Source organism: Salvelinus alpinus, chromosome 9 (genome assembly GCF_045679555.1).
Source record: "Salvelinus alpinus chromosome 9, SLU_Salpinus.1, whole genome shotgun sequence".
NCBI lineage: Eukaryota > Metazoa > Chordata > Actinopteri > Salmoniformes > Salmonidae > Salvelinus > Salvelinus alpinus.
This window is the reverse complement of record NC_092094.1, coordinates 21,980,444-22,005,401: the sequence shown is the minus strand read 5'-3', so window position 1 is coordinate 22,005,401 and position 24,958 is coordinate 21,980,444. Positions and strand designations below refer to the sequence as shown.

Genomic DNA, 24,958 nt, shown 5'->3' with positions numbered 1-24,958 from the left:
TGATTAAGTTTTCTGCATCATTTTTGGACACAAAGTTTCTGATTTTTGCAATGTTACGTAGATTGAAAAAAGCTGTTCTTGAAACAGTCTTGATATGTTTGTCAAAAGAGAGATCAGGGTCCAGAGTAACGCCGAGGTCCTTCACAGTTTTATTTGAGACGACTGTACAACCATCAAGATTAATTGTCAGATTCAACAGAAGATATCTTTGTTTCTTGGGACCTAGAACAAGTATCTCTGTTTTTTCCAGAGTTTAAAAGTAGAACATTTGCAGCCATCCACTTCCTTATGTCTGAAACACAGGCTTCCAGCAAGGGCAATTTTGGGGCTTCACCATGTTTCATCGAAATGTACAGCTGTGTGTCATCCACATATCAGGGAAAGTTAACATTATGTTTCAGAATGACATCACCAAGAGGGAAAATATATAGTGAAAACAATAGTGGTCCTAAAACGAAACCTTGAAGAACACTGAAATTTACAGTAATTTGTCAGAGGACAAACCATCCACAGAGACAAACTGATATCTTTCCGACAGATAAGATCTAAACCAGGCCAGAACTTGTCCGTGTAGACCAATTTGGGTTTCCAATCTCTCCAAAAGAATGTGGTGATCGATGGCATCAAAAGCAGCACTAAGGTCTAGGAGCACGAGGACAGATGCAGAGCCTCGGTCTGACGCCATTAAAAGGTCATTTACCACCGTCACAAGTTCAGTCTCACTGCTATGATGGGGTCTAAAACCAGACTGAAGCGTTTCGTATACATTGTTTGTCTTCAGGGAGGCAGTGAGTTGCAGTGCAACAGCTTTTTTTTAAATCAGAGGAATGGGAGATTCGATATAGGCTGATAGTTTTTTATATTTTCTGGGTCAAGGTTTGGCTTTTTCAAGAGAGGCTTTATTACTGCCACTTTTAGTGAGTTTGGTACACATCCGGTGGATAGAGAGCCGTTTATTATGTTCAACATAGGAGGGCCAAGCACAGGAAGCAGCTCTTTCAGTAGTTTAGTTGGAATAGGGTCCAGTATGCAGCTTGAAGGTTTGGAGGCCATGATTATTTTCATCATTGTGTCAAGAGTACTAAAACACTTGAGTGTCTCCCTTGATCCAAGGTCCTGGCAGAGTTGTGCCGACTCAGGACAACTGAGCTTTGGAGGAATATGCAAATTTAAAGAGGAGTCCGTAATTTGCATTCTAATGATCATGATCTTTTCCTCAAAGAAGTTCATGAATTTATCGCTGCTGAAGTGAAAGCCATCCTCTCTTGGGGAATGCTGCTTTTTAGTTAGCTTTGCGACAGTATCAAAAATACATTTTGGATTGTTCATTTTTTCCTCAATTAAGTAGGAAAAATAGGACGATCGAGCAGCAGTGAGGGCTCTTCGATACTGCACGGTCTTTCCAAGCCAGTCGGAAGACTTCTAGTTTGGTGTGGTGCCATTTCCGTTCCAATTTTCTGGAAGCTTGCTTCAGTACACAGCTTTGTATGAGATCTTCAGTTTCTTGGCAATTTTTCACATAGAATAGTCTTCATTTCTCAGAACAAGAATAGACTGACGAGTTTCAGAAGAAAGTTATTTGTTTCTGGCCATTTTGAGCCTGTAATTGAACCCACTAATGCTGATGCTCCAGATACTCAACTAGTCTAAAGAAGGCCAGTTTTATTGCTTCATTAATCAGAACAACAGTTTTCATCTGTGCTAACATAATTGCAAAAGGGTTTTCTAATGATCAATTAGCCTTTTAAAAGGATAAACTTGGATTAACTAACACAACGTGCCATTGGAACACAGGAGTGATGGTTGCTGATAATGGGCCTCTGTACGCCTACGTAGATATTCCATAAAAGATCTGCCGTTTCCAGCTACAATAGTCATTTACAACATTAACAATGTCTACACTGTCTTTCTGATCAATTTGATGTTATTTTAATGGACAAAAAATTAGCTTTTCTTTCAAAAACAGGGACATTTCTAAATGATCCCAAACTTTTGAACGGTAGTGTATATTATTTTATTTTGTACTTTTTCCCCTTTTTCTCGGAAATTTCATGATATCCAATTCGTAGTGACAGTTTTGTCCTATCGCTGTAACTCCCATATGGACTCGGGAGAGGTGAAGGTTGAGAGCCATGCGTCCTCTGAAACACGACCCTGTCAAGCCGCACTGCTTCTTGACACACTGCTCGCTTAACCCGGAACCCAGCCGCACCAATGTGTTGGAGGAAACACTGTATAACTGGTGACCGGAGTCAGCTTGTAGGCGCCCGGACCACCACAAGGAGTCGCTAGAGCGCGATGGGTCAAGGACATCCCTTCCAGCCAAACCCTTGCCTATCCTGGATGACGCCGGCCCAATTGTGCACCGCCTCATGGGTCTCCCAGTCACGGCCGGCTATGATACAAAAGCAGGGCGTTCTACCTGAGAATTTTAGACCTTGGACACTGTCTCATTGGCCTAACGTTATATCCTAATTTGACATCTGTGCAGGTCATGTTCTTCTTCACATTACCATCTCTGATAAACACAAACTATATCAAATAAAATCTACATTTATTTGTTACATGCACAGGATACAGAAGGTGTAAATGGTACAGTGAAATGCTTACTTGCATAGTGGAGTCTTTTGTTTAGACATGTAACTAGCTAGCTATCTAAACAATGAACCAATCCCAATAACATTACTCCCCTGCATGAATGTACACATAGCTAAAGCTAACCAACTACTAGGTTCAATGTTAGCTAGCTAGCTAACATTAGGCTATAACTAGCAATGCAAATGGCTCTGAGATACGAATAATATTACTACACAGATCATACACGTAACGTTAGCTAGCGAGCCAGACAGCTAAGGTTAGCTAGCTACCTAACAGTACGCTTTAACTTGCAATGAAATTGATTTTCTGACAAAATTAGAAATGTATAATATAATATCTAGCTAGACTCTGTTACCGTATACACGGATGAATGCTTTTCCCTCCCTGTCACGGATGCCATGGTTGCCCTTAGTTTAATGTTGTAATCCGTAGACAGGTGTTTAGTTCAACACAGCCTTCTGTGTTCTCTTTTCGACTCCATACGCATTTGCAATCAAACGCCTGAATTTTCTCCATCTCCTTAGCTATCATACTTTGCTTCCACTGGGTAATCCACTGATTTCAAAACTTGATCCTCCAGAAGGTGGAGAGCCTTAGCAACACATTTGCTGTTGTTAGTGATATCTTTCAAAAATGCAACGTTAGAAAGGATTACCTACACATACTGAGCAGCTCATGTTAGCTATAGACAGAAGTGTGCTACATGGCAGACCAATCTGAACAAGATGGAGGGAAAGTTGGAGCATAACTAATGAAATTACAGTTAACTAAAATGTACACTTAATCCAGAATAAACGAATATATAGAATTTATTATACAAGAGACAAAATCCACAAATTATGCAGCACAACGGCAGAGCCATGTCTTATGTGTAAAATGAATATATGACTTAATAATCTATGCTTTCTGGGAATGCTATAAGGTTCAGAAGTTTTGGGCAGAGCCAGAAAGTTGGCTGTCAGAAGTATTACAAAACGCTGTGAGGGTTGTGGTACATCGTTTAACTAAATGTTTTTGAATTTCTCAATTGACTGTTCAGAAATCAGAATTTCTGTTTGGCTTGGTCCTACATGATGACAGAATGCATTCTGTTTTAGTATCGCAGGTAATGTTATAGGAAGGTTTGCGTTACGGATGAGGGGTTTTTAACAAATGTTTGCGGGAAAGGTATTAGGGGTAAGGGTCATCAGCAAAGCCTTCTCTCTAGGGGATGTGAGGGGGCTGCTTAGCATTTCCAAATGAACCTTAGCGCTGTGTTAGCGCTGTCTTCTGCCACATATCTGCACCAGCAGAAGGGCTCATCTCCTTAGTAAATACTACCTGTCTGTTGGGTTTACCCCCGGGAGGAGGGAGGGAGAGAGAGAGTGCAGGAGAATGCAGACAGAAAAATAGCAGTACATGGCCATGTTTCTACCTTCTGAGCCTACCACATCTGCCAAACACGTCACAAAATGTATTTAGCTAAATATATCTATGTACGAGTTAAAAAGAAGGAATGGTGTGAAAAAGGAACCAGACAGACAGAGATGTAAACACTTGTCATCCCAGAGGAGAAGTGGAGAGGTTCTTCAACCTTTTTTTATTTGAGAAAAGTCTGTTCCCGAGGAAGTCTAGCTACTCACAATTTGCTGCCAAAATGTTACCTGGCTAAAACAGTGAACCATCTACCCTGGTTGAATAATTTCTGTAATTCCGAACACTTTGTTGACAATAACATTATTTCTGATTTGCATGTCAAGTGAGGCACATTACATTAGGTTAAGTGCTTCTCTCCCCACAAGAGTGTCATTGGCTCACACTGACTGCCAACATCCTCTGATGAAAAGAGGGATTGGAAGAGATGGAAAGAGAAGTGTAAGGATGAGATGAGAGAGATGAGGATGTCAGAGCGAGTTGTAGCTGTATGGTGTTTAATCTCTCTCTTGCTTGTCATTCTTCTTGCAGACACAGCATATGTGCGGGTTTTCATCAGCGACGTGAACGATAACAAGCCCGTCTTTGCTCAGCGCCTCTATGAAGTTGGGGTTGACGAGGATGCAGATGTCGGCCTGGCTGTTGTCACCGTCAGTGCTAATGACGAAGATGAAGGTATGGAAGGAAGGATGAGGAAGAAAGAGAGAGCAGCGAAGCCCAAAGAATTTCCACCAGTGATGGCACATTTGCACTAATGGCAGTGAAATTTGTGAATGTGTAACGTTGATTTTTTCTCAGGAGTGTATGTTAAGGCAGTGAGGCAGGTAACCTGGCACAGGTATAACATTTCATGAGAAACCTGAGGGAAAAGTAAATTTTTCACATTCTGTGCAGGGCCAAAACTCTCCTTGGTATGACATTAGACTTTGGGCAGAGGTAACTGTCAATCAAAGAATTACATTTTTCCCAACCCTAGACTCGTCTAGTTTTAGAGACAATGAGGGCAGTGAAGGGTTAAAATGTTCCAAAATGACTCACCACAAGTGCCATCTCCCCATCTGGATTTAGCTCTGCTGCAATCATGCTGAGACGAGATAAGCTGAGCACCATGCTACATTAAGACGCAGCCATTTGATAGTCAAGTAATGCAACACCACATATGTTCTAAAAAGACAGACACACTTCTCCTACACAGTACAGTAGGTGGGTGGGATTTGGTGTGATAAACCAGTTTATCCCCTGTACAGCGGCAACACTCTGTGTAATATCGGCTATGTTTTGGGTTGTTAATCAAGTATTTATCGCAAGCGGGGGTTGGTGCGGCTTAGTTTATAGGGTAGCCTATGTAACGCTAGCTGCAACCAAGCCAAGATGAACAACCAGACAGCACCAGCCCCCAGCATTTAAAGGAGCCTAAACCCAATCTGTCTTTTTTTTATCCACACATGGGCTCAACTGCAGTAGAAGCTTATAGGAAAGCACTGAGGGAGCACTTTGTCTGCTGATTTATGTTAATAGCAGAGATTAGACTAGTATTTACATTGGGCTTGTAGCTCCTTTAACACAACAGACTGGTTGAAAGGGGAGTCATGAAATATCCATGGGACTATTTTATCTGGCTAAATTAGCCCACTGGACGGTCTCCATGGACACACACTAGAGATCTACTTCCTCATTGATTTCTCAACCCTCATAGTGACATACAGATGTAGGTTCTTAATTTGACCTATATTGTTCCAGCAAAATAATCTGTCAGCAACAGGATTTGAACGTTTAGTCCATAATGTTGCTTGATCGGTGGTTAGCTGGCCAAAAGTAGGCTACATGAAAAGTGCAATACTGTAGTACTCAACCTGTCTCGAGTCTGGTCTCAAGACCACATTTTGAGTGTCTCGGTCTTGTCTCAGTGTCAGATACATTTGTACTTGGTCTTGACTCGGTCTCGGACAGTGAGGACTCATCAGTTCTTCACAAGACCAGCAGAGTAAAAAACATGTAATTATCAACTTCCATTCAGTAAGCGCATAAAACCGCTTTGCCAGGCCAAATATATACAATCCTTTCTTGAAACATTAATACCTGCAGTCTTTATATCTAGTATAGACATGTTTGTGCAGTGACAAACCTATTGGACCTAGGCCTTCAGTGTGTGACAGCTGAAAGGACAGCAACTGTAATACCAGCGCACTCATTTCGGAAAGTGCAGTTTTTATAAAACACAAAGTGCTAGTGGCATAGTGGAGGCTATACGCAGGTATAAACCCTATACCCTATTTTTTTATGGGCATTGCTTGTAGTCACTTAATCCCCACTAATGGTTATCAAAGTAGTGTAGTGGAGGTATATGACTTATCAATTATGTAGTACAACATAGAAATCATGCACAAAGCAGCCTACACAATCGCAAACCATGTGAAAGATATTCACATATCATCTGCAGACAGCAAGAGCACACAGCTCTCAACTGGTTTTGACATGGAGCAGCTTACAGAAGAATGACATCGGTAGCCTGTAGGGTAGGTAGGAAAGATGTTTCAACTCATGATATCTACCAGTAAATGCTAACTAAGGCAACAATGGGTATGTAAACCAGGTATTGAAAATGTTTGGTCTTAAGTCTTGGTTGGTGCTGTAGGCTTTTTGTGATGCGCAATTCAGTTATCATGCCCTGTTTGCATCAGGGGCGTAGGCATAGCTGGGCCTGGGTGGACACAGACCCACCCACTGGGCAGCCAGGTCCAACAAATCTGATTGAGAAAAAACAAAAAATAATACATTATTATTACAAAAATACTCAATTTTCCCAGACCTCCAAAATGGTTCCATGACGTGGTTTAAGCATTGTTGTGGACTTAGAACATCAAATTATACTTTATTTTATTTTATTATTATTAATTTTTTTAGAAAGTGTGATTTTGAGAGTGCAAATCTGAAAAATATTTAAGAAAACTAATAAAAAAACAGGAATTTTTCACAAAGGGTGATGCAGGCTGTTTGGGCAGGCTGTTTGGGAATTTTTGTCATATGCTGCATTTGCTATAGGATAATTGTTTACCTTTTGTTTGTGACACTTTGATATCTTGATAATATGCAGCTGTTTAAAGGGCAAATCTACAGATGTAACAATAACAAAACGGGCACCCCGCCTCTGTTTTTGTAAAAATCTGATTCTCAGATTAGTAGACAGAGCTACAGTATGGATGCAAGGATTGACCATCCATGATATGAAAATTATTGTTTTAACCATGTTATGAAGCTATAAAGTGTTTGTTTACATTTACAATGATTACAAACATTGGAGTAAAACAAGCTTATATTTTGGGTTCCCATGGTTTGTGACAGTTGAACTAAGCTCATGAGGCATTTATAAGTTATATTCTTCAAGAATCAATGGATATACAGCACCAGTAAAAAGTTTAGACACACCTACCCATTCCAGGGTTTTTCTTTATTTTTTAAAATATTTTCTACATTGTAGAATAACAGTGAAGACATTAACACTACGAAATAACACATAACCAAAAAAGAGTTAAACAAATAAAAATAAAAATTATATTTAAGATTATTCAAAGTAGCTACCCTTTGCCATGATGACAACTTTCCACACTCTTGGCATTCTCTCAACAAACTTCATGAGGTAGTCACCTGGAATGCATATCAATTAAAAGGTGTACCTTGTTAAAACTTCTTATGGCTGCAATCCTGTTAACGGGATGATATGACAACAGCCAGTGAAAGTGCAGGGCGCCAAATTCAAACAACAGAAATCTCATAATTAAAATTCCTCAAACATACATGTATCTTATACCATTTTAAAGGTAATCTTGTTGTTAATCCCACCAAAGTGTCCGATTTCAAATAGGCTTTTCAGCGAAAGCACCACAAACGATTATGTTAGATCACCGCAAAATCACAGAAAAACACAGCTATTTTTCCAGCCAAAGACAGGAGTCACAAAAAGCAGACATAGAGATAAAATTAATCACTAACCTTTGATGATCTTCATCAGATGACACTCATAGGACTTCATGTTACACAATACATATATGTTTTGTTCGAGTAAGTTCATATTTATATCCAAAGACCTCAGTTTACATTGGCGCCATGTTCAGAAATGCCTCCAAAATATCCGGAGAAATTGCAGAGATCCACGTCAAATAACATAAATACTCATCATAAACTTTGATGAAAGATACATGTTTTACATAGAATTAAAGATACACTTGTTCTTAATGCAACCGCTGTGTCAGATTTCAAAAATCTTTACGGCAAAAGCACAATATTCAATAATCTGAGAACAGCGTTCAGCCACAAAAGTAAGCCATACAGTTACCCGCCAAATTGTGCAGTCAACAAAACTCATAAAAAGCAATATAAATCTTCACTTACCTTTGCTGATCTTTGTCGGAACGCACTCCCAGGACTCCCACTTCCACAAAAAATGTTCGTTTTGTTCGGTAATGTCCATCATTTATGTCCAAGTAGCTACTTTTGTTAGCGAGTTTAGTACATATATCCAAATGCTCGTGAAGGTCCAGGCGAACGTCGGACGAAAACTTCAAAAAGTTATATTAAAGGTCGAATAAGTTTATTCAAACTAAGTATAGAATCAATCTTTAAGAGGTTGTTATCATAAATATTCAATAATGTTCCAACCGGAGAATTCCTTTGTGTCTATAGAAGTAATGGAACGCAAGTCGATATCATGTGGATTGCGCGTGACCAGGAACTGGCTCTCTGCCAGACCACTGTCTCAAACAGCTCCCATCCGGCTCAACATCACAGTAGAAGCTTCATTCAACGTTCTACAGACTGCTGACATCTAGTGGAAGCTGTAGGAAGTGCAAACAGATCCATATCCTACAGTGTTTTCAATAGGCGACGAGTTGAAAATCGACCAACCTCAGATTTCTCACTTCCTGGTTGGATTTCTTCTCAGGTTTTTGCCTGCCATATGAGTTCTGTTATACTCACAGACATAATTCAAACAGTTTTAGAAACTTCAGAGTGTTTTCTATCCAATACTAATAATAATATGCATATATTAGCAACTATGACTGAGGAGCAGGCCGTTTACTCTGGGCAACTCTGTGCACCTTTCATCCAAGCTACTCAATACTGCCCCTGCAGCCATAAGAAGTTAAAAGTACATTTGTGAAATTTCTTTCCATCTTAATGTGTTTGAGCCAATCAGTTGTGTTGTGACAAGGTAGGGGTGGTATACAGATAGCCCTATGAAGATAGCCCTATTTGTCCATATTTTGGCAAGAACAGCTCAAATAAGCAAAGAGAAATGACAGTCCATCATTACCTTAAGATATGAAGGTCAGTCAATCTGGAAAAATTCAAGAACTTAGAAAGTTTCTTCAAGTGCAGTTGCAAAAACCGTCAAGCGCTATGATGAAACTGGCTCTCATTAGGACCATCACAGGAAAGGAAGACCCAGAGTTATCTCTGCTGCAGAGGATAACTTCATTACCAGCCTCAGAAATCAGCCCAAATAAATGCTTCACTGAGTTCAAGTAACAGACACATCTCAACATCAACTGTTCAGAGGATGCGTGAATCAGGCCTTCATGATCGAATTGCTGCAAAGAAACCACTACTAAAGGACACTAATAAGAAGAAGAGTCTTGCTTGGGCTAAGCAACATGAGCAATGGACATTAGACTGGTGGAAATCTGTCCTTTGGTCTGATGAGTCCAATTTTGAGATTTTTGGTTCCAACCGCTGTGTTTTTGTGAGACACAGAGTAGGTGAATGGATGATCTCCGCATGTGTGGTTTCCACCGTGAAGCATGGAGGAGGAGGAGGTGAGATGGTGTGGGGGTGCTTTGCTGGTGACACCTGTCAGTGATTTATTTAGAATTCAAGGCACACTTAACCAGCATGGCTACCACAGCATTCTGCAGTGATACACCATTCCATCTGGTTTGCTCTTAGTAGGACTATCATTTGTTTTTCAACAGGACATGGACCCAACACCTCTAAACTGTGTAATGGCTATTTGACCAAGAAGGAGAGTGATGGAGAGCTGCATCAGATGACCTGGCCTCCAAAATCACCTAACCTCAACTCAATTCAGATGGTTTGGGATGAGTTGGACAGCAGAGTGAAGGAAAATCACCAAACAAGTGCTCAGCATATGTGGGAACTCCTTCAAGAATGTTGGAAAAGCATTCTAGGTGAAGCTGGTTGAGAGAATGCCGAGAGTGCGCAAGGCTGTCATCAAGGCAAATGGTGGCTGCTTTAAACAATTTTTTATTGTTTAACACTTTTTTGGTTACTACATGATTCCATATGTGTTATGTCATAGTGTTGATGTCTTCACTATTATTCTACAATGTAAAAAAATTAAGAAAATTCCTTGAGTAGGTGTGTCCAAACCTTTGACTGGTACTGTATATACAGTTAAAGTCGGAAGTTTACATACATTTAAACTCAGTTTTTCACAATTCCTGACATTTAATCCCCTGTCTTTGGTCAGTTAGGATCACCACTTTATTTTAAGACTGTGAAATGTCAGAATAATAGTAGAGAGATGTCACGGCTGTTGAATGAAGTGGACCAAGGTGCAGCGGTGTGAGCGTACATTTTCTTTTTATTAGAAACGACGCCTACAAAACAAACCGTGAAGCTTAAGGCAATGTGCCACAAACAAAGTCAACCTCCCACAAAGACAGGTGGGAAAAAGGACTACCTAAGTATGGTTCTCAATCAGAGACAACGATAGACAGCTGTCCCTGATTGAGAACCCTACCCGGCCAAAACATAGAAACAAAGAACATAGAGTTTCCCACCCGAGTCACACCCTGACCAGCCAAACATAGAGAATAAAAAAATCTCTACGGTCAGGGCGTGACACAGTGGCTTCTTCCTTGCTGAGCGGTCTTTCAGGTTATGTCGATATAGGACTCGTTTTACTGTGGATATTGATACTTTTGAACCTGTTTCCTCCAACATCTTCACAAGGTCCTTTGCTGTTGATCTGGGATTGATTGGCACTTTTTGCACCAAAGTACGTTCATCTCTAGGACACAGAACGGTATGACGGTTGCGTGGTCCCATGGTGTTTATACTTGCGTACTATTGTTTGTACAGATTAACGTGGTACCTTCAGGCATTTGGAAATTGCTCCCAAGGATGAACCAGACTTGTGGAGGTCTACAATGTTTTTTCTGAGGTCTTGGCTCATTTCTTTTGATTTTCCCATGATGTCAAGCAAAGACAAAATGGACTTTGCTTGTTTTGTTGGAAGGTAGGCCTTGAAATACATCCTCAGGTACACCTCCAATTGACTCAAATGATGTCAGTTAGCCTATCAGAATCTTCTGAAACCATGACATAATTTTCTGGAATTTTCCAAGCTGTTTAAAGGCACAGTCAACTTAGTGTATGTAAACTTCTGACCCACTGGATTTGTGATACAGTGAAATATAAGTGAAATATTATGTCTGTAAACAATTGTTGGGAAAATTACTTGTGTCATGCACAAAGTAGATGTCCTAACCGACTTGCCAAAACTATAGTTTGTTAACAAGAAATCTGTGGAGTGGTTGAAAAACGAGTTTTAATGACTCCAACCTAAGTGTATGTAAACTTCTGACTTCAACTGTATGTTCCGAGGCTGCATATGAAATAGCACCATGTTCCTTGTATGAAGCACTGCTTTTGGACAGAGCACTATGAGGCAAACAAGTATTGGACTAAGTAAGGAATAGGGTGCCATTTCAGACTTGTCCAAATTCTAAGTACAGCATCTAGAACTCCATCCCCCAGAATTACCACTTAAATTCCCTGGTCCCTCCCTAGGTGCCAATGCCAAGTTGCGCTACCAGATAACTTCAGGCAACACAGGGGGGGTGTTTGACATAGAGCCTGAGGTGGGAACCATCTTCGTCGCCCAGCCTCTGGACTACGAGCAGCAGAAGAGGTACAAGCTGCTGGTGCTGGCATCGGACGGGAAGTGGGAGGACTACGCCGCCGTGGTGGTCAACGTGGTCAACAAGAACGACGAGGCGCCCGTCTTCTCCATGAATGAGTACTATGGCTCAGTGACAGAGGAGCTAGATGGCTCACCGGTCTTTGTGCTCCAGGTGTGTGTTCTTTCTCTAACCTGGGTGCCAGTCTGTTTCTGTTTGAGCGGTCAGGTACCGAGGCTCAATCATTCATGTCAAATGCATGCTTCTGTATACTAACTATATATGCTAGCTATAGCTAATAACTACATGTCACTACAATTAATTTCTGTCTCTAGCCTGGGTGTCTTTCTGTTTCTGCTTGAATCAACACACTGTTTTGTTAATTGACAAGGCAGGGATTCATTTTGAATGCACAAACAGTCAGCTAGCCAGGATAATCTTTATCAAGCATAAATATCAAATGCTTGCTTCTGTATGTCATGCATGTACATGACAAGTCTGCTATCCATTACATAAACAATGGATGTAAAGATAGATTGATGGGATGCTTGCTTAGAAAGACAGGCACACACACACACACACACACACACACACACACACACACACACACACACACACACACACACACACACACACACACACACACACACACACACACACACACACACACACACACACACACACACACACACACACACACACACACACACACTCTTAGATGTTGATTGTTGATGATTTGGGTGTCTCACCAGGTGACGGCCACGGACCCAGACAAGGATGCAGACCAGGATGCCGTCCGCTACTCTCTCCATGGTCAGGGGGCGGACTCTCAGTTTGTGATTAATGAGATCACGGGGGAGATGTACGCCCAGGAGACGCTGGACCGCGAGGAGCGGGCTGTGTGGCGCTTCGTGGTCCTGGCCACGGACGAGAAAGGGGAGGGGCTCACCGGCTTCACTGACGTCATCATCAACGTGTGGGACATCAATGACAACGAGCCCGCTTTCACCTGCGCACCCGATGGCTGCCACGGCAACGTAGCCGAGAACTCACCCCCAGGAACTTTTGTCATGGAGATGACGGCGGTAGACCTTGACGACACGGCAGTGGGTCAGAACGCCATCCTCACCTATCGTATCATCGAGAACGCCCGTGACGCGGATTCTGAGGAACTTTTTACAATCGACGCTAGTACGGGCACCATCTCCGTGGTGACCGGCGGGCTGGACAGGGAGGTGGCAGAGCGGCACCAGCTGGTGGTCGAAGCCAGGGATGGAGGGGACATGGTGGGTACAGCTACCTCCACTATCATCATCATGGACCTGAACGACCATACCCCCCGGTTCAAAGATGAGTGGTGTGGGGCTCGTGTGTCTGAGAGCAGCCCTCCAGACTCAACCGTGCTGGAGCTGGAAGCTGTGGACCCAGACTCTGGCCCTCACGGCCTGCTGGGCTTCAGTGTGGTGGCGGGGGACCAGTGGGAGAGGTTCTACATGGTGAGCCACAGAGCAGAGCAGTCTGGGAGTCTGAAGCTGAGGAAGGGGCTGGACTATGAGAGGCCCGGGGAGCAGCGCTTCAACCTCACCATCCAGGTGGAGGACTCTGACTTCTCCAGCCTCATCCACTGCATCATCCAGGTGGTGGACGAGAACGACCACATACCTGTGTTCACCACCACCTTCTACCCCCTCGCCCCTCTAGTGGAGGATGTTGCCGTGGGAACCAGCATCACCCAGGTGATGGCCAATGACTCAGACTCTGACCTGAATGGGGAAATAGTCTACAGCATCTCCCCGGAGTCAGACCCGTACGGTAATTTTATAGTGGACCGAGACGGCATTGTGACCGTGACCCGCCCGCTGGACAGAGAGACAATGCCCGAGTACCAGCTGGTTGTCATGGCAACAGACCGCGGGAGTCCGGCGTTGACGGGGAGCGCCACGGTCCAGCTGAGCCTGCTTGATGTTAATGACAATGGGCCAGAGTTGGAGGTGGCCTACATCCCTGTCCTCTGGGAGAACAGCCCTGCTCCACAGCTGGTGTGGCTCAACCAGACTTCCTCGCTGCTCCACGTTATCGACAGGGACTCCCCAGAGAATGGGCCTCCCTTCTCCCTCGCCCTTCCCCGTCTCTACGCCCCCGACTTCCACCTGCAGGACCATGGCAATGGCACGGCAACGCTCACCGCGCTGCGCCGCTTCGACCGTGAGCGCCAGAGGGAGTTCCTCCTGCCCGTGGTCATGACGGACAGCGGCCGTCCGCCAATGACGGTCACCAACACGCTCACCATCACCGTGGGCGACCAGAATGACAACGCCCACCAGGAGGGAGAGAAGGAGATTTACGTTCACAGTCGGAGGGGTGAGTCCCAACTTTCCATCAACTTTTAGACATTTGTATTCACGAAGCCTCTAAGAGTAGGTGTGCTGATCTAGGATCAAGTCCCCCCTTTTATTCTCCATGATTTAAAAGGCAACTCTAAGATTCTTTGTGAATATGGATCCAGGCTTTTACCCAAGTTAGCACAGCATGGAGGTGCTCTTTCTGTCTTTCTGTGTACCTATTCTGTATTGTCGGAATTAGTAATTGATACACCCGGGGCAATATTAGCATTTTGTTGCAGCATTTTATGATTCTTGATTGCAAATCATTCCTTCGGGCTTAAGAACATTCAACCCCCACACACTCTCTCCACTCTGCTAATTGTATCTGGCCCTGATGTTAACTTTACCATTATAAGATCTGTGGTGTTCCTCAGGGGTGATTGTTAGGCCCGTTAAAGTTCTGATCATAGACCTGGATTATTTAGTTTTCGGTAATTGTGTGAAACACTGCAGCAGCTTGACTCATACAGGCCCCGGTTGTTTACCCAGCTGCAGTACGCTGGCACTGGGGCTCGATAATAACATAATCCATAGTGAGATAGCCCTGACTTCCTTAAGCTGTCAGCGCTCCTCGCATCTCAAGTACTGGAAGCCTATTCAACCCAGACAGTGGGACTTCACACTCATGAACAGAATAGGAAGAACAGAAACAGCAGAATCACAGAACAGCAGATAAGAAAACGGCTGAAGATAAGCGGCCTGGGGCCTCTATCACTTTCGGTTTGGAAACCGTTGTTTTCAGACAAAATCAAAGTCTTTGTGTGCGCTGGACAGGAAGGATGCAGACTACTTCGCTGGGCAAGGTCTATGCCCCTGATCAAGATGATTGGGACAACAAGACCTACACCTTAGACGCAGGAGGAATGAGGTAGGTGTTATGTTTGTCTGTAACCAGCGTGAGTCATAACAGGACAGTTAATCAGTTAATCAGTTAAACAGTTAACATATGACAGATGCAAATATGTATCCCTATAAATATGACCTTCAGCTATTTTCACTCAAAGTCTCAGAGTCAAATAAAATGAAATGTGATTTGTCAGATGCTTGGTAAACAACAGGTGTAGACTAACAGTGAAATGCTTACTTATGAGCCCTTCCCAATGATGCAGAGAGAAAAATAAAGAAATAATAGAAATATTGAAAGATAATAACATGAGGAATAAATACACAATGAGTAACGATATCTTGGCTATATACACAGGGTACCAGTACCGAGTTGATGTGCAGGGGTAAGAGGTAATTTAGGTAGATATATACATATAAATAGGGATAAAGTGACTAGGCAACAGGAGAGACAATGAACAGTAACAGTCAAAGAAAGTCAAAGAAATGGAAAGGATGGAGGATATTACCACATTTCCTACTTGGCCAACAAGTGCCTCTTGTTCAACATGCACTTAACCCTAATTGCTCCTGTAAGTCGCTCTGGATAAGAGCATTTTCTAAATGACAAAAATGTCAAATGTTAATGTAATCAGAGCAATCAGAGGATGCATTTGTATCATATCAACTGGTGGACTCGCTGGGGAACAAGGATCAAGAATATTTACACCAAGATTGTTTGCAATTTTGCATCTAACACAGTCAGAGAACAGAAGAAAATCTCAATTGCATATTTTACACATTCCTGTTTTATTCATATGCCAATCCTGACCCGTTTCTATGACAACTACCGAGCTCCTTTGGTGGAGATGTAAACAAAATAGCATTTACCTCCCAGCAGAAACAAAACAGTTGTTATTTCTGTTAATTTCCTTTGGTTGTCCAGGGTTGTAGGCACAAAACGGAATAAAACATGGAATAAACACTTAAACTGCTTGGCCTTGTTCAATAAGAAACATTTATTTCCATTTTCCGTTGTATTTTAAAATGTTTTCCATTGCATGCCCTTAATGAATACTACCCAGTCATTTAAGCTTTCCACCACATTTATGTCCTCCCCTACAGGTATTTCACTCTAGACAAGAGTTCAGGCCACCTGGCCATCAGACAGAACACCCTAGCGGGAAGCTACTATCTCAGAGTGGGAGTGTCGGACGGGGTGTGGCCAGACGTGGTGTCTGGGGTCACAGTTCACGTCCGGGAGCTAGAGGACATGGCCATCCACTCGTCAGCCTCCCTGCGTCTGACCGGTAAGCTACTGCAGCATGACAACATCGTACTTATTTATTCTACAGTTTATGTCATGATTCGTGACTACACTCTTAGAAAAAAAGGTGCTGTCTAGAACCTAAAAGGGTTCTTCGCTGTCCCAATAGGGTTCCAGGTAAAACCCCTTTTGGTTCCAGGTGGAACCCTTTTGGGTTCAATGTAGAACCCTTTCAACAGAGGGACCCACCCATCGTTCAGCAACTAGAGTCGTGCTACTTCAGCTGCTGTTACTCCACAGCAGGGATGCTCTATATGAGATGATGAGTCTGAACCTGTCAACATGAATAACTTTTTCCATTTGTTTTCCTTTCTCTTGCACTCTATCGCTCATCTTGCCGCCCACACCAAACGTCAGGCTTTTTATTTTACTTCGTTCTGTTGTTGGAGAGATAGACAATGTAGCTTTCGAGACATATGTTTGGTTTGAGAAAGACAATAATAGACAAGGTTTTGTCATTAGGATTCAATCAGATTGTGATATTAATTCATGGGGAATCAGCTGCTGCTCTCTGGATTAAAATAGAAGAAAGAAGAATGAGTAAATTATAAAAATGAATTAATTTAAAAACGTACAGAAACCTGTAGACTTATACACCTTAAAATAGAGAGTATCTCTGGATCTAGAACTGGTACTTTTACATCTGAGGCTACGCTGTGAGTCAGCAAATTCAATGGATTGGATTTATGTTAAGCTTTTACAAAAGATCCAAGCGATTTACGTCGAATTGGGGGAGCTCACCTTTTCACCTTTACAAGCTGTGAGGTATGTACTTTATAACAAATCTATTAGGATAACCTATAGTCCCTATCACTTCAAGCAGCAGTGTGTATCACACCTCAGGTGCCGTTTTCACAAACATATTAAGTTTAATGTCTTGGTCTTTTGGCTCTCTCTGGGCAAATCCCAAATGTAAAGGTCAATTTCAAAACTGCCAGGTTAGTCCTTGACATTTGAAAATCCATTTTATGAATAGACTGCAAGGCTATTAGGCATGCCAGGGCATCAATTTCACTTTGTAGAGATTAAAGAGGACTTTTTCCATCCTCTCCGATATTATTAGAAGAGACGCATTGCATTGCTAATGCTTCGACCTCTAAATCTATTTGACAGTGAGGCCGTCAATGTTTTATACTGGAGCCAAGAATCGGTCTCAGTGGAAATAATTAAAGAACGGTAAGTTAAATAGTTTCACTACATGGGTGAGTGAATCAATGTGAGGCCAGTATAGATCAATTCTATTTGCTAATTGAACCAAGACTGAGTTCACTTTGATCAACTTCCCCTGTCAGTAAATAGTGAATGTTCTTGAGGTTCTAATGCCTGAGGTGTGTTTCTATCTGTGTGTGTGCCTGTGTGTGTATTTCCTCCTTCTGCAGGCATCACTGCCAGAGAGTTTATTGAGTCCCGGGTGGACGAGAGGAGTCGACAGGATATGTTCAGGGGCTTCCTGTCTGAACACCTGTCCATCAGATCAGGCACAATCAACGTCTTCAGCCTGACAGACATTAGACCGAAGACGCTGGACGTGCGCTTTTCTGTGCACAGCGATGGCTACCTGCGCCCAGAGAAACTACACGGATACCTGGCGGCGCATACAAAGAAGGTACACGCCTCAATGTTTTCCCGTATTGAAGATAGGGATCTTAGCTCATACATCTCTGGGTGCAGAGTTTGGTGTTGTCGATATCGTTTCTTTATCAGCCAAGAGGTGCAATGTGCATTCATATCTTTTTCATTAATGTTGTTCGCATCAACTCTCCCCCTTCTGTGTTCATAACTGCTTCCTTACTCATTCTCTCTCTCCCTCACCTCATTCCCTCTATCTCGCCATCCCTCTTTCACTCTCTCGCCAACCCTCCTTCCTCTGTCTATCTCAGGACTCATTCATTTATTGAAAATAAATCTGGCATTTTGGAGATCTACTCGTTTCTTTTTAAGTAAATATTTGTATGTGTGAGGAGTATCAGCCAGGCTCATCATTCTCTGTCCTCCCTTACCCTATCTATCTATCTATCTATCTATCTATCTATCTATCTATCTATCTATCTATCTATCTATCTATCTATCTATCTATCTATCTATCTATCTATCTATCTATCTATCTATCTATCTATCTATCTATCTATCTATCTATCTATCTACTCATCCCCTCTCTCTCCCTATTTCACTCTCCCGCTCTCTCTCTCTTTCCATCTCTCTCTCCCTCTCCCCCCTCTCCCCCCTCTCTCTCGCTCTCTCCAACTCTCTCCCCCTCTCTCTTTCTCTCCCCCTCTCTCTCCTTCCCTCTCTCTTTCTCTCCATCTCTCCATCTCTCTCTATCCCCCTCTTTCTCTTCCCCCAACCCCTCTCTCTGTCCGTCTCCTCAGCTGCAGTCTCTGCTGCGGGTGAACGTGTCCCAGGTAGAGGTGGATGAGTGTGTGTACACAGACTGCAGGCCGGGTGGCGGCTGCTCCACACAGCTCAGCGTCAGTGACACACCCACTCTGGTCGATGCCGGGAACATAGCACTGGTGTCTGTGACGATGATGTCCTCTGCCCGGTGTGGCTGCTCTGCCAGGGACCGGGTCCATCAGGCTTGTTCCTCCTACCTCACAAACCCCTGCTTCAATGGAGGCACCTGCATGGATACCCTCAGTGGGTACAGGTGAGCAGAGAGTAGGGACCAAAGCAATACCATCACCTGAGGACTATGTGAACTGGGTTTTGTTCATTAGGGCACATCGCAGCAGAAAACACAAATAAGAGTGTCTTATTGAACATGTGCAGATAGTTCCTCATTTTTTCACTTTATTTCGGAGCTTTTTCTTCCGCTTTAACTCTACCGAACACGATCGTATCCTGTCTTTATGGTAATTTATTTATTACACAAGATAAAGATCCTTCCATCGGAGACAATTGAGAGATAATTAAGAGAAGGTGATAGAAATAGTCAGGAGGAAATCTAGACACAGATGTTGATGTGGAGAAAATTATACCATAATCAGAAATGACACCAATCTGAATAAATTAGAGAAGAAGAATGACAATAAATTCAGGGTAAAAAAATCTATAGCTTGATGATAAATTGCCTCATAATGATATATTAGAGCCTTGAACGCTAACCATATAAAGCAGTCAGAAATCCATTTTAAAAAGTACAAGGCCCCATGTGGGTGTATCACAGAGGAAATAGCATGGAGCTAATTTGATGATGAGAATTGGTAGGATTTAAGAAATGTGGGCCAGTGAGATTACAACAAGCACTACACACCCCTCTCCCAAGTGCTGACAACTTTTCAGAATCCCACTTAATACCATTTACATGTAAAGTTAAGTAAGGCAAACAGACGTCTGCCTTAAGGCCTTAGAACAGTGGTTCTTAACCTTGTTGGAGGTACTGAACCCCACCAGTCTCATATGCGCATTCACCGAACCCTTCTTAATTGGAAAAATAAAATACGATTTTTTCAAATTCAAAACATAGGTATATATTTTACTGGTGCACAAAATGAACCGTGCATCAACATCAACACCGTGTGTTCAAAGAACAAAATCATCAAAACATGATTTTCACACAAAAACAAAAACATAATAATGAATATTTACTGCAAATCAGTGTGACTTCTGCTGTTGCCTTTCAGAGACCAGTTCAGAAATGCGCGGCTTCACCTTGGCAAGTGCCACTCTCATGTCATTTTCACAACAAAGTCTGTTCCTTTTCTTCGTTTTTATGTCCAGCATCCTCAAAGGATTGCTCGCAAAGATATGTTGTAACAAACGGTATGAAAATCTCCAGAGCTTTCTTAGCAATAACAGGGTACGTTACCATTTGTTGACACCAAAACGTTGAAAGCGTTGTTGTTCTGAAGAGTTGCTGTTGAACCTGGCTCTGCTGAATTTCAATGATTTCATTGAGGTATTCATCATTGACATCTGTTGTCTCAACACTAAACGTGAACGACTGTCTCACCCATGCTGGATATGACTCTCTTGTAGGGAAGTATCCGTCGAGAGACTTTGCAAGCTCATCTAAGTGCGTGGCAATTGCTTGCTTCAGTTCCGCGGGTACAGAAATGTCTCCGATTCCAGATACATCTTCGATCTTACTTACACAGTCGTCCAGCAGGGGAAAGTTTGCGAAGTTATCGTTCTCTGTTCGTCGTTTCCATAACGGTAGCTTTTTTTGAAAAGCCTTCAGGTTTTCCTCCGCTTCGATGATGTTGACTCCACCGCCCTGCATCTTTTGATTGAGATGATTGAGAGCTGCGAAGATATCAGCCATGTACGCTAAAATGAGAATGAACTCAGAATTTTTGAAGCAATCTGCATGACAATGTTGGTGCTCTTGCAAAAACAGGGCTAATTCCACACGCACGGCAAAAACACGATTCAGCACCTGTCCCCGGGATAACCACAGAACGTTAGAATGGTACAGAAGTACCTCGAATTCAGAGCCCATTTCTTTACACAGCTCACTGAAGATGCGGTGCCTCAGAGCACTAGTTCGCACATAGTTCACGCATTCCACTACAATTTTTAATACTTCTGCCAGTTTTGAAGGCAAGGTTTTTGATGCCAACGCATGCCTGTGCAGAATACAATGCGTAACAATGATGTGTGGTGCATCGGCTTTCACTAGCGCACCAAAACCAGACTTTCTTCCCAGCATGACTGGAGCTCCGTCATGATCTCAGATCTGCAACTACTTGAGCCAAGATGTCTTTGCTCATGTCCTCTATTCTGTCGCTGATGGTGTCATTTGAAAGAGGAATTTGGGATAACTTAACTTCAGCCTCTTTTCCCAGCATGATATTCACCATCTTCAACACAGCTGGCTTTATGAGTGTTTCACCAATGGTGTGTGGTTTGCCCTGCTTTGCGATCAGGTAAGCAACTTCGTACGATGCTGTGAGGATCGGTTTGTTGATGGGTACAAAGCCGAGAACAGGCAGAGTAGCCTTTTCATCGAATCTGGCTCTCTTCACCTTGAATTCAGCGAGCGTTGTGTTCTTGTATTTTCCATCTCCATGCAGCTTAAGGAAGTGTTCTCTTAGTTTTGCCGGTGCTAGACTAGAATTGCTCAACTTGGCATTGCAAATCATGCAGTTAGGACGCTGACTCCCATCACGTTCCGTTATACATGTGAATCCATATTGTACATATTCGTTCGACCACTTTCTTTTTTTGCTCGACATAGTAAGTATGAAGGGATTAAAATATTAAGAAAGAAATCACAAGACGTACCATCACGACAGTCACAAGTCGACTACTGAGCGCACCAAATTCCCTGCAGCACAGATAGGCCAAGCGATGTAGCGTGATCACCTGCAGCCAATGATGGCCAAGCGGGGCGTGTCATCACGAATCATATGAGTCGGATGTGTGTCTTGACCTCCGCCGAACCCCTGAGACTGACTCACCGAACCCCTGGGGTTCGATCGAACCCAGGTTAAGAACCACTGCCTTAGAACATGAAGATCACACTCATGGGGTGTGTCCCAGAGCCCTATGGGCACTAGTAAAAAGCATGCTGCAGTCTGCAGTCTTGTGAGAGAGCCCTTGTCAGAATATAGATGCTGCTATATAACCCAATGTGTATTCAGAATGTGTGTGAAAAATCAAATTTTGGGCAAATCCCATGTCGAGAGAGCTTAATAGCCAGTCTGAGACATTGGCCTTATCAGACCGTGTCAGTCAGAGGAAGAAACATGACCTGTGCTCTGGAGTCTGGATTGGCATTGCTCTCTGGAGTCACATGGAGAATGCCTGGGAAGGTGTGTTATGTGTGTGTGTATATGTATATGTATGTGTATGTGTGTGTACGTGTGTACGTGTGTGTATGTTCAGGCACAAACGTGTGTGCATGCTTTCTCCATGTATGTATGTGTGTGTACACACACCACAGAATCATCCCCTGTCTCTCTCTGTATGGATCAGTATTCCTGACATGTCTTGGCCCTTGCAGAATAAACAGAGTTGGAGATTTTGACAGAAAGAGAAAACAGCCCCTAACTGTACAAAGCAGAGCCATCCACTCAGATACGACGCCACATGAAAATAGATGGCTCTGACATTATCTACCAAGGCAAGTTAGTCTCACATCACGTTTCACCAGGGGTCTGAGAATATTCTGTCCTGTTTAGGATTCAAAGTGATATTTTTCTCTCTGCGTGTATTTCACTTTATATCAAGGCATTTATTTGATTACTGTTTACGGCTAGTAGGCATGCAGATTCACTAGAGGAGGCATACAATAAAGAAGTGGCAGAATAGCGTGAAGAAGTGGAGGAATAGCATGAAGAAGTGGAGGAATAGCATGAAGAAGTGGAGGAATAGCATGAAGAAGTGGAGGAATAGCATGAAGAGGTGGAGGTATAGCATGAAGAAGTGGAGGAATAGCATGAAGAAGTGGAGGAATAGCATGAAGAGGTGGAGGAATAGCATGAAGAAATGGAGGAATAGCATGAAGAAGTGGAGGAATAGCATGAAGAAGTGGAGGAATAGCATGAAGAAGTGGAGGAATAGCATGAAGAAGTGGAGGTATAGCATGAAGAAGTGGAGGAATAGCATGAAGAAGTGGAGCAATAGCATGAAGAGGTGGAGGTATAGCATGAAGAAGTGGAGGATTAGCATGAAGAAGTGGAGGATTAGCATGAAGAAGTGGAGGAATAGCATGAAGAGGTGGAGGTATAGCATGAAGAAGTGAAGGAATAGCATGAAGAAGTGGAGGAATAGCATGAAGAAGTGGAGGTATAGCATGAAGAAGTGGAGGAATAGCATGAAGAAGTGGAGGAATAGCATGAAGAAGTGGAGGTATAGCATGAAGAAGTGAAGGAATAGCATGAAGAAGTGGAGGAATAGCATGAATAAGTGGAGGAATAGCATGAAGAAGTGGAGGTATAGCATGAAGAAGTGGAGGAATAGCATGAAGAAGTGGAGAAATAGCATGAAGAAGTGGAGGAATAGCATGAAGAAGTGGAGGTATAGCATGAAGAAGTGGAGGTATAGCATGAACAAGTGGAGGTATAGCATGAAGAAGTGGAGGAATAGCATGAAGAAGTGGAGGAATAGCATGAAGAAGTGGAGGAATCGCATGAAGAAGTGGAGGTATAGCATGAAGAAGTGGAGGTATAGCATGAAGAAGTGGAGGTATAGCATGAAGAAGTGGAGGAATAGCATGAAGAAGTGGAGGTATAGCATGAAGAAGTGGAGGAATAGCATGAAGGAGTAGAGGTATAGCATGAAGAAGTGGAGGAATAGCATGAAGAAGTGGAGGTATAGCATGAAGAAGTGGAGGTATAGCATGAAGAAGTGGAGGAATAGCATGAAGAAGTGGAGGAATAGCATGAAGAAGTGGAGGAATAGCATGAAGAAGTGGAGGAATAGCATGAAGAAGTGGAGGAATAGCATGAAGAAGTGGAGGCATAGCATGAAGAAGTGGAGGAATAGCATGAAGAAGTGGAGGAATAGCATGAAGAAGTGGAGGAATAGCATGAAGAAGTGGAGGAATAGCATGAAGAAGTGGAGGTATAGCATGAAGAAGTGGAGAAATAGCATGAAGAAGTGAAGGAATAGCATGAAGAAGTGGAGGAATAGCATGAAGAAGTGGAGGTATAGCATGAAGAAGTGGAGGAATAGCATGAAGAAGTGAAGGAATAGCATGAAGAAGTGGAGGAATAGCATGAAGAAGTGGAGGTATAGCATGAAGAAGTGGAGAAATAGCATGAAGAAGTGGAGGAATAGCATGAAGAAGTGGAGGAATAGCATGAAGAAGTGGAGGTATAGCATGAAGAAGTGGAGGAATAGCATGAAGAAGTGGAGGTATAGCATGAAGAAGTGGAGGAATAGCATGAAGAAGTGGAGGAATAGCATGAAGAAGTGGAGGAATAGCATGAAGAAGTGGAGGAATAGCATGAAGAAGTGGAGGTATAGCATGAAGAAGTGGAGGTATAGCATGAAGAAGTGGAGGAATAGCATGAAGAAGTGGAGGTATAGCATGAAGAAGTGGAGGAATAGCATGAAGAAGTGGAGGAATAGCATGAAGAAGTGGAGGAATAGCATGAAGAAGTGGAGGAACAGCATGAAGAAGTGGAGGAATAGCATGAAGAAGTGGAGGTATAGCATGAAGAAGTGGAGGTATAGCATGAAGAAGTGGAGAAATAGCATGAAGAAGTGGAGGAATAGCATGAAGAAGTGGAGGAATAGCATGAAGAAGTGGAGGAATAGCATGAAGAAGTGGAGGTAGAGCATGAAGAAGTGGAGAAATAGCATGAAGAAGTGGAGGCTTCAGCCATTTCACCCGTGATACAAGTCAGTATTCGACGTCCATCCAGAGACTGAAAAACAGCTTCTATCTCAAGGCCATCAGACTGTTAAATAGTCATCACTAGCCGGCCTCCACCCAGTTCCCTGTCCTGAACTTAGTCACTGTCACTAGCCGGCTACCACCCTGCTGCCCTGTGTACATAGACTTGGAATCACTGGTAACTTTAATAATGGAACACTGGTCA

The 24,958-nt window shown here is 42.9% G+C and overlaps 1 protein-coding gene across 1 annotated transcript in view; it reads left to right on the top strand.

Annotated features, from left to right (window-relative positions):
* LOC139584495 (neural-cadherin-like) overlaps window positions 1-24,958 on the top strand; it is a 120,675-nt gene that overhangs the window by 54,613 nt on the left and 41,104 nt on the right. Inside the window, exons 16-22 of the mRNA XM_071416435.1 lie at window positions 4,543-4,686; window positions 11,824-12,107; window positions 12,686-14,294; window positions 15,092-15,185; window positions 16,265-16,449; window positions 17,846-18,072; window positions 18,836-19,113. Of these exons, the coding sequence (XP_071272536.1) occupies window positions 4,543-4,686; window positions 11,824-12,107; window positions 12,686-14,294; window positions 15,092-15,185; window positions 16,265-16,449; window positions 17,846-18,072; window positions 18,836-19,113 (2,821 nt within the window). The remainder of the gene's footprint in view (window positions 1-4,542; window positions 4,687-11,823; window positions 12,108-12,685; window positions 14,295-15,091; window positions 15,186-16,264; window positions 16,450-17,845; window positions 18,073-18,835; window positions 19,114-24,958) is intronic.